Here is a 10,006-nt window from a genome sequence, read left to right as displayed (position 1 = left end):
ATAATGGTCGTATCTAGTTAGAAAAGTTGTTTTGGTGACACCAACTACCTTAACCTTCAAGGGATACTTGGTTGGTAAAATAATGCTCAAGGGACATCATCCATTGGAGAAAACTTGAGCACGCACCAATAAGTTGGTCGAATAGTTCATCGATCCAAATCGGTAAGAGATACTCATTTCGAACAATCACCTTATTCAGCTACCTATAGTCAATACAAAGTCGAAGAGTGCCATCCTTCTTCTTCACAAACAAGACATGAGCTCTCCAAGGAGAAACACATGGCCTAATGTATCCACCGAAACTCTATATCAGAAAGTTCGATCATAAGTCCATGTTCTCTAACAAAACTAGCTGACGCAAAGGAACGAGTTGCACTGACAACCAATGGAGTTAAACTGAGACCACCATTGTCTCAACTCTCAACATAGACAAAACAATTGCAAATTATCACATCTTACAACTTCTTTTACACTCTTTGATTTACAAAAAAAAAAAACAAAAAAAGAAAAATTGAACTAACAGAATTTGGGGGTGGCGAAGCAAAATCATGACGAAAAGGACTTTACCTCCAGCACCACACAATGTGTATATAAAAAATACATAACTTATGCTAATACTCACAAACTATTCACACTATATCCAACTAAACAATTTCCGAAATTGACAATACGCAGTTGCTTCTTCGGGCACAGACGAAAAAAAGTATGATTTTTTCTTTTCTCTTCTCTTCACTATAAAAATGGCATAATGTAGTGGAACAATTTCGTCGGGCCAATCTTGAAAGATTGGAATAGTTAATCGAAATCGAAAATCAAAATCAAATCTGAATCTGGTTGAGCCTACTCGACCATATCGAATGCAGAATCATATGAAACAGATCGTACGGCACAGGTTTCGCATTCCAAAGAAAATGCCTCTGCAGCTTCTTCACATTCGTTTGCATGACAATGTATCTCTTCAAAGGGATCGCTAAGAGAATCTCCTTTAAGTTGGGAATATCCTTTTCGGCCACAACCACCGAAAATTCATCCCAATTGAGAACTTCGTTCAGCGGAGGGACAAAATTGTCCGCAATAATAACTGGGACGCATTCGTTATATATAGCCTCGACAATTCTCGGACTGTTGACTTCGAACCCCATCGGACAAATGCAGTACTTGCTGGATTTCATGTGCTGAGGGTAAGACAGTAATCTGGATGCTCTGTTTGGTAAAGGGCCGTAAATTCTCATGTCATCGTCTTTGTCGCTCCAGTGCTTGAGGAGCACCGGGCGGACCCTACCGTGCCGGTTGCCGGCAAAGAACGCGAGAATCGGGCGCTGCGAGACTCTGTTTCCGCCGAGATTTTTAATAGGTCTTTTAGGGTTTCGTATGGTTGTTTCTGGGAGAGAAACGTCTTTCCCAGCGACGAAAACTCCCTCGGAAACGTCGGCATTGCACAGAACTTTTATCGTGTTTCTCGAGAGTTCGTTGTGCCCCTTTAGTGTGTAAGGTCCCTGTTAAGTAAACTATTTTTGTTACAAAAAAATGCACCAGCTAAAAAACGAAAAATCATATTAACTGGTAAACGATTGTATATGTACGTACGCCATTAAAATAACATACCCAATCATGGCAAGCAACAAGAAAATGGTCGGACCCATGAGTACGGTTCCAGAACGGATACTTTGCAGCGAGCATATTGACGTAGCCGTGCAGAAAGACGGACAGTGGCCTCAGATTATGTGAATTGGGAACGTAAACCGCCATTTGCAACTGACGTGCACTGTACGGAAGATAGAACAAGTGAGCCTTTTCTGGGTCCTTTGTCACGAATTGCTTGTTTTCTTCCATCAACTTCATAAACCACCCTTCCGATGCATATATTCCAAACAGATGAGGCTCGTGGAAAATCGGACTTTCTCCATCTTCGTATATGTACACTTTCAGCATCTGCTCCATCCATTCATAGCTCCTGAATTTTGAAAAAAAAATATATATATATATATCATTTCAAAAAACGGAAAAAAAATATACAGGGCAAATTACGGCCACGCCCTGAGGTATGGCCAAATTACGAAAAACTCCCTCTTGTTTGGGTAATTACAGCTACCCCTCATTTTAAATATTTTTACATAAAATTTATGTAATTCGGTTATTTATCGAACCAAATCTTATATTCAGTTCGGTAAATGGTATGAAATGTTGGCGTACCGAAATTTCGGTTCGGTTTTACCGAATTAACATCCCTAAATATACCTCTGGAGGGGTATTTTTGTAAGATAATACATAATTGAGGGGGTGGCTGTATTTACCCAAACATGAGGGGGGTGGCCGTAATTTGCCCAAATATATATATGTATATATATATCACAAAGATTCATTCATGGCTATATTGACAATATATTATATACATTTCTGCAAAATGGCCTTCTTTGAGACACAGCTAATAGAAAAGCTAATGTTATTAAAAAACAAATGCAGAAGACACTGAATAACTTAACTACCAAAATCAAATATCATCCATGCGTGAAAATAAATAAAATCATTTAATTTAAAAACAATCAACATGTTATTTTGACAAGCACGCGACAACCAGCTCTCGCCGCGCCTTATTTGTTATTAACTGCAGGAGTCTTTGATTCTCCCAAACCCATTACCTCCCAGCTTGGATGTTAATCAGTTTAATTAAGTTACTTAAATTGATCGTTATCATTTAACTAATCTAACTTTTCTTAATCAAGTAACTTAATTAATTGATCCGATCAATTAAACAACTCCGTACGAGCTCCCTAATCCCATTATATTTTAACGTAACTATTCTAATTATAGCTCCAAATAATTAACACCGTTAGTTAATCTAATCCAACACCTAGGGTTATTTTCCGATTCGGTACACAAAAAACGAACCTCTTGAAAGTGGAGAAATTCCGAAACAGAGGAGCGTACAGTTCCGCATCATCATCCTCCGCCAGCGAGGCATTCTCGATATCTCTTTTAATAAATGCAAGAGCCTCATCTGGTTTCAACGACCATAAGTATTTCTAGGGAGAGAAAGAAAAAGAAAAATAGTGTAATATAGAGAGATAACATTTTAAATTTTCGTAGATACGATAAAGCTAACAATAACGAAAAATATACCTTCACTCGGATCGGAATCTTTCGAACTATATGAGGTGGAGATGGAGGGGAATCCGCAACGATCGACTTTACTCTGTGTCTCCCCTTTCTTCGATGAGATACTCTTTTTTCCTTCTTAGGAATTACCGAAGATTGATTTTGTTTGACGAGGGAATTAAGTGAGTAAACTACGGGGACAACCCGAACGGTTTCGAGTGGGGGGCCCACCGCCAAAGAATGACTTTGACCTATATGTAGTGTTGTATTCAGAGGTTTGTATGATGAAATTACAGTTTTGTGTGGCGGCGAAATCCAATCGGCCAATGGGTAAGGGAGAGACGAAATCTGTAACAAAACACTACCCACGGTAAAAACGGAGCATACGAGAAATAACTTTTTCCAGTCAATTCTGAACATCATAAATACTATGATTGTTCGAAACAGCTTCGCCATATCTATTTAATTTATTCGGTCTGTTTGAGCCTCGTATTTTTTGAAGGGTCCGATTTCGGAAATTGTACAAAGTATACAAGTAAACCACCCACACTTGACTTAGCTGATTGATGAAGAATTTGTGCAGTTCCAGCATGCCTAGTGTTTGATCGGAGAAAAAACTTCGATTCTGTCGTATAAAATTGATATCAATAATTATTAATTTCAATCAAACTATACTCAAAATTTGTTCATAAAATCTCAATAAAAAATTTCTCATTAACCGAAACCAAAACCGAAACCGAATTTAACACAAATAAGCTTATTACCACTGAAATAGGAAAGAGAAAAGGAAAAACATTTCAATTTCCTGGGCAAAAAAAAAATTAATAACAAGAAATTTGACGAAAAATTAAAGAATAAAAGAAGCTAAGCACATGAAAAAATAAAAAAAATAAAAAAAAAATAATAAAAAAGAAAAAGAAAAATCAAACAAGAAGAAATAATTTCCTCAAAAAAAAAACCCTAAAACATGAGCTCAAAAATAAAATGAATTAGGAAGGAAAAAACTGACCACAGGGTACGAAAAAAAAATGGTATAATTGGAACGCCAAAGATCAGGTATGTACGTATATGTAATTATGTAAGCTATGGTGGAATCATGAGCAGTCAGAACGACGTCGTTTGTGAAATAAAATTGAGGACCGAAAATGGGGGAAAAGGAAAAAAGAGGAAAACGAAGGCGTGAAGGAAGAAGGAAGGTGGAGGGAAAATAGCGACACGAAACACAGAATAACGGCTTCCACATTTTTATATTGTCATTGTGGGGGGCGGTCAAACGTTGACTTTCTTTCATTTTTCATTTTTCTTCTTTTGAAGTTTATGATTGCAATTAGGGTAAATTACAACGACACCCCTGGTATAGTTAAATTACGAAAAACAACTCATGTTTGGATAAATACAACTACCCATCAACTATGAATCTTCTTACATGTTCACCCTTATAGTGTCAAATTCAACATAATCTTCTAGATTTTGTGGAGTGTTTCTCTAGTTTGTACTTGTTTTGTGCAAAAATGCAGTTTTTTATGCACCACAATCTGATATATACAAGCCAAAAAACACACCTTATGATCACGTTGCTTCAAACTGTGGAACTCAAATGGGATAAAACGGGTATAAAATTGAGAATATTCCATATAATCTATAAAATTCCACTAAATTTGACACCGCAGGGGTTGACGTGTAATAAAATTTATAATTGAGGAGTGGGCGTAATTACCCAAATAAGAAGGATTTTTTCGTAATTTGACCATACATCAGGGATAGTTATAATTTACCCATATAATTAAAATTATAATTATAATCTTTTAAGTTAGTTCTCATTCTTCAAATTGTTTATCTAAAATTTTTTTTTCAAATTTAGATACATTCAATTACAATTTCTTGCGGTAGTAAAATGTAATTTAAAAAACATAATTTCGGGCTAAAAAACACGATTTTCACTCGGGTACCAATATTACGGTTCAACCCGTCAACTGGATCGTACAAGACAATGGTTCTCAGTTTAACCAGTTCAACCGGCCGATCCGGTCCAAGTTTCAAAACATTGGTTTTAGCAATTAGAAATAACACATTTTCTTTAGACAATTCTCTCAAAAAAAAAAAACAATTAATTGAAATTTAAAACCCTAAAAAAGAACAGTTCAACGAATGAAAGTCAACCAATATTTATGCAAGATGTGTATGTTATATATCCCAGCAAAAGTTTTTGGTGGGTCCTGTAAGTTGTTTCTTTATTACTCTATTGCCCACTAATATTTCATTTTTATTTTCTCCCCAATTGCAGAACATGCCATTATGCAAAATGATTATTGTTGATCTTGTAATCATGGATATATATCTCTTTCCACCGGCAAAATAAGATAACCTATTCATGAACTATGGTAATTTGTCAACTAAATATTGCACGAAATCTAGAAAATTATGTTGAATTTGACATCATATAGAGGATGTGTAAGAAAATTTATAATTGGAGGGAGTGGTTGATCAGTGACGAATCCAGGATTTTATAACTATCTTGTGAATATTCACTAAATAATTGAATTTCGGGGGTCCGAGGGAGCCTCCAAAAAAAAGTTTAGGATTTATTATTTTTGACAAAACCATGAGATATGAAAAGAAAATCTTTGAGGACCTTTTTTTTTTGTACTAATTGGACTTTGAATGGACTAAATAATATAAATTGAGTAGACTAAATAAATATATAGGTATAATGATCTAGTGGAATTTTTTTCAATTGAGCATCCGTTTGAGTATACTCATTTATTATTTTTCTATGTTTTCTTCAATTACGAATACTTAATTTTACTTTTTATATAAATCTAAATTTTTAATAATTATTGGAGCACAATACAAATACAATAAATTATATATACATATATAGTAGTAAAAAAAATTAAAAATTGAGGGATTTTTTCATAATTATCCATTAGTAGTTGTAATTACCCAAATAAAAGTTTTTTTTCCGTAATTTAGCCTTATCACATCAGCATTCGTCGTAATTTACATTCGTCGTAATTTACCCTACTTTTAGATTTAGTAGGTATATGCGATTTGCTGTCATCACATGGGAAAAAAAAGAGTTGGTCAAGTATTTTCATCATTCTCTCGTGCATTTCTTAGTGGTCCGTCTAACAGAAAGAATGAATATTTTGAGTGCAGTCTCTTTTCTTTGTCCTCAAGTAAAATTGAGTGGTTGTATTTGTCCATCGTGATCAAACTCAATATCACTATATATATATATATATATATATATATATATATATATATATATATATATATATATATATATATATATATATATATATATATATACACACTGATATGCTAAATCCCACATCAATTTTACCAAATCATACATACAATTAAAAAAAAATTCTCTCTAAAATCTCATCTTCTCCTTCCTTAGCCTTCTTCTTTTTCCCTAACTTTTTCGCAAAATCACACACTAAAAACGTCCATATCATTCCAAGTTCGAATTTGAGAAAAATATTCATGTGTTCAAACTAAAATAAAGTTTGAATTTGAGAAAAAAAATCGAATTGATATGAATATAAATAATTAAAAACGCATAATGAAATTGAAAATTATTAAATAAACCTAAACTCACTTTTTATGATTATTCACGTGAAAGATTAACGAATTTTGAGTGACTTGGAAAAAATCATAATAGAAAAAAGTTAGAGAGAATATAAGTAGAGAATTTTTCTTTTTTTAATTTATGTGTGGGATTTAGTAAATTTTAGTATGGGATTTAGCATGCCCCATATATATATATATATATATATATATATATATATATATATATATATATATATATATATATATATATATATATATATATATATATATAGTCTAAAGGAAATTTGAGTAGAGTTTATTTTTTCATTATTATTTTTTTGAAGAAATTTTCATCTTTCATTATGTTACTAGTTTCTCAGTTTCTCCACCAAATCCTAGAGGTGAAAATAGGAGTTAACATCATTTTATTAATTAGCATATAAAATGATTATTATAACTAATTTCACGTGATTACCGAATTATTATCATATTTATAGTAAATACTTTAGTGTTAATTAATAAATAATTTTTTAAAATATAAATAAATTTGTTATTAATAAAAACATTGATTTTAATAAATATAAATATGCTTATTTTTAATTAATTAGTATTTTTTGGTTTCAATGTCGATTATTTCAGTTTTTAGCTCACTTAAATACACTAATCATCTTATATATAAAAGAAAGAAACGTTGGGCAACCCTAACAAAACCCTAATGACATTTATGTTAATATTAATTTTTAATATTTTTTCATTACTAATTTTTAACTATAATTTTTAACAATTATCAAAATTAAAACTCAACTGGAAAGAATCTTACCCTAATGGTAATAATAATAATAATAATAATAATAATAATAATAATAATAATAATAATAATAATAATAATAATAATAATAATAATAATAATAATAATAATAATAATAATAATAATAATAATAATAATAATAATAATAATAATAATAATAATAATAATAATAATAATAATAATAATAATAATAATAATAATAATAATAATAATAATAATAATAATACGTTGAGCAACCCTAAAAAACCCTAATGGTATTTCTGTAATTATTTATTTTTAATATTTTTTCTCTACTAATTTCTAACTATAATTTTTAACAATTATCAAAATTAAAACTAACGCGTGAAGAATCCTACCTTATTAATACTTATGTAATTATTTATTTTTAATTTTTATTCTCTACTAATTTTTTAACTATAATTTTCAACAATTATTAATCTCCGAGGCATAATTGTAATTTTTTAAATATTAATTATTAGTATTTTTTCATCTCCTATATTTTCCAGCTTTTATTCTCTAATGACCTTCAAAGCAAATTAGATTTGCAAATCCGCTAGCGAAATTCTAATCCATTCGGATAACATTTTTTTTTACTATTACCATCTCTTATACACACATATATAGATTTATTTAATTTAATTATTATATATTTAAATTTTCTTCCTATCTGCAATTTCGTGCATCGCACAGGGAGAATTGCTAGTTAATATTAATAAAATATAATAAGCAACTATACACTGATTAGTGAAGCATACTTTAATTGATGAAATACATCACGAAGCCTATAAATCGAAATACATAATTTGAGTTAATTTTATTCTTAGATGCGCATATCCACAGTTTTTTGCTCAGAAAATATCAAGTTGTTGTGTTTATATGCGGTCGTTTTACAGCAAGAAAATTGTGCCTTGTTCAACATGCATGAATAACCTTTTATTGACCAACTCACTCCGTATAGACTTTTATTGTATTTAGTCTTCACTTATGTGAGTAAATATGGGTATAAAATATAATTTGTATATCAATCGGATATTTATATTTTTGTTTTCTTTATATTATACATCAAAATTGATTTAGTCTTTATATATTTTTCGCTACGATTTTAGTCCTCAAATTAACGATTTTTTTTTTATTTTGGTCCGTGGTTTGAGTAAGGAGTGAGTTAGAACGGAAAAGTTGTGTATTTTGCACATGAGGGTGCTTACTTTACCTTCATTTTTATTTAGTCTCATTTTAGTTTACCCTATAATTTCATCCCAAAAACTACTTTTTATTTGAAAAAAAAAAAAAAAAAATTAACTTGTAGGAAACCCTTACATATGAAGACTAAAATGTCCTTTTAACTAATTTAAAAAAAAAATTGTTCAAATCGTTAATTTTCATATCACAATTAATAATTTACTTTACCACTGAAGAATAAAATAGAACACAAAAATAATAAACAAAATCAATATTTACCGACGTTTCCACTTCTCCACCATGTTGCTATGGACCCAATTCTAGTCACTAACAGCGAAATTCTTTTCGCAAAGAAAAAGGAAAGATGTTTTTTTACCATATGCGGAGAGTAGGGGTGGAAATCGGACGGATCGGATCGGATTTAGGCCTTTCGGAATATTTCCGATTTTTTTCGGAAGTCAATTAGCCATTCCGATTCCGATTCCGATTTTTTCGGAATTTAAAAATGGATTCTGATTCCGATTTTTTCGGAAATTTCGGAAAATCGGAATTTTTCGGAATATTTCATTTTCGGAATTTTCGGAATATTTTCGGAAATTTTCGGAAAATTTTCGGAATATTTTTGGAAATTTTTGGAAATTTTCGGAATATTCAGATTTTCCAAAAAAATTTTTTTTTTTTCAAAATATATCATTGAATGAATAATATTAATAATAAAAAAAATAAAAAAAGACCTACTTCATCATAAAGACAGACACACAGAACAATACTAATAACATCAACAACAAACACAAAGCCCTGCTTTCTTGATGAAATTAAATTATAAAAAAAGAAATAAAGGGAACAAGCATGCCTAGGTTCAAAATACCAACAATACAACACCTAATACACATCCAAACAAAAAAACCGAGAGGACATCCACATAGAACCACTCTCCAATTTTTCTCAATTGTTAACCTTCAATGCATTGATATCTACAATGAAAAAACAATCAAAAATATAAACATTTAGAAATAATTGTAACAAAGTAAAAGTATTATAAAATTGAAGACGAATACATACTCTTTTCTATTGATAAGAGTTTATCGAGGTCTTCTTCAACATCAACTAAATGACCGCTTCTCGAACCAATCTTGAGCACACACTAAAGATGTATCTTAGATCAATTACATTGCTACCAAAATTTTCTCTTGTTCCTCTCCTTGTTTTGCCCTTAAAGCTTATTTCCTTAAATAGTTGCTATAGGTAAATGACAATTAGAGTAGAAGGGATCACAAGTTCCAGACAATGATATATGAGGGGATGTGTAATTCCCCCTAAACTCATAAACATCAAATTGAAGCCCTAAACTCATAAACATCAAAT

The 10,006-nt window shown here is 31.0% G+C and overlaps 1 protein-coding gene across 1 annotated transcript; it reads right to left on the bottom strand.

The window, feature by feature from the left end:
• Positions 1-391: 391 nt before the first annotated feature.
• On the bottom strand, positions 392-3,689 carry LOC105948622 (putative glycosyltransferase At5g03795). Its single transcript, XM_088819309.1, has 4 exons — positions 3,121-3,689; positions 2,890-3,023; positions 1,606-1,954; positions 392-1,496 (listed from the first exon to the last, which is right to left on the bottom strand). Exons 1-4 carry the CDS (start codon positions 3,550-3,552, stop codon positions 819-821), a joined length of 1,593 nt encoding a protein of 530 aa, XP_088675435.1. The 5' UTR covers positions 3,553-3,689; the 3' UTR covers positions 392-818.
• Positions 3,690-10,006: the final 6,317 nt, after the last annotated feature.

Source organism: Erythranthe guttata, chromosome 1 (assembly GCF_056151865.1).
Source record: "Erythranthe guttata isolate IM_541 chromosome 1, IM_541, whole genome shotgun sequence".
NCBI lineage: Eukaryota > Viridiplantae > Streptophyta > Magnoliopsida > Lamiales > Phrymaceae > Erythranthe > Erythranthe guttata.
Note: the sequence above shows the minus strand (reverse complement) of the source record. Positions and strands in the feature narration are given on the sequence as shown.

Excerpts from the sequence above, each read along its gene's own strand:
- LOC105948622 (XM_088819309.1), bottom strand. The coding sequence starts at position 3,552 with ATGGCGAAGCTGTTTCGAACAATCATAGTATTTATGATGTTCAGAATT. Across the intron at positions 1,955-2,889 it reads AATTTCTCCACTTTCAAGAG|GAGCTATGAATGGATGGAGC; the intron begins GTTCGTTTTTTG and ends TTCAAAATTCAG. Across the intron at positions 1,497-1,605 it reads TTGTTGCTTGCCATGATTGG|GGACCTTACACACTAAAGGG; the intron begins GTATGTTATTTT and ends TTTACTTAACAG.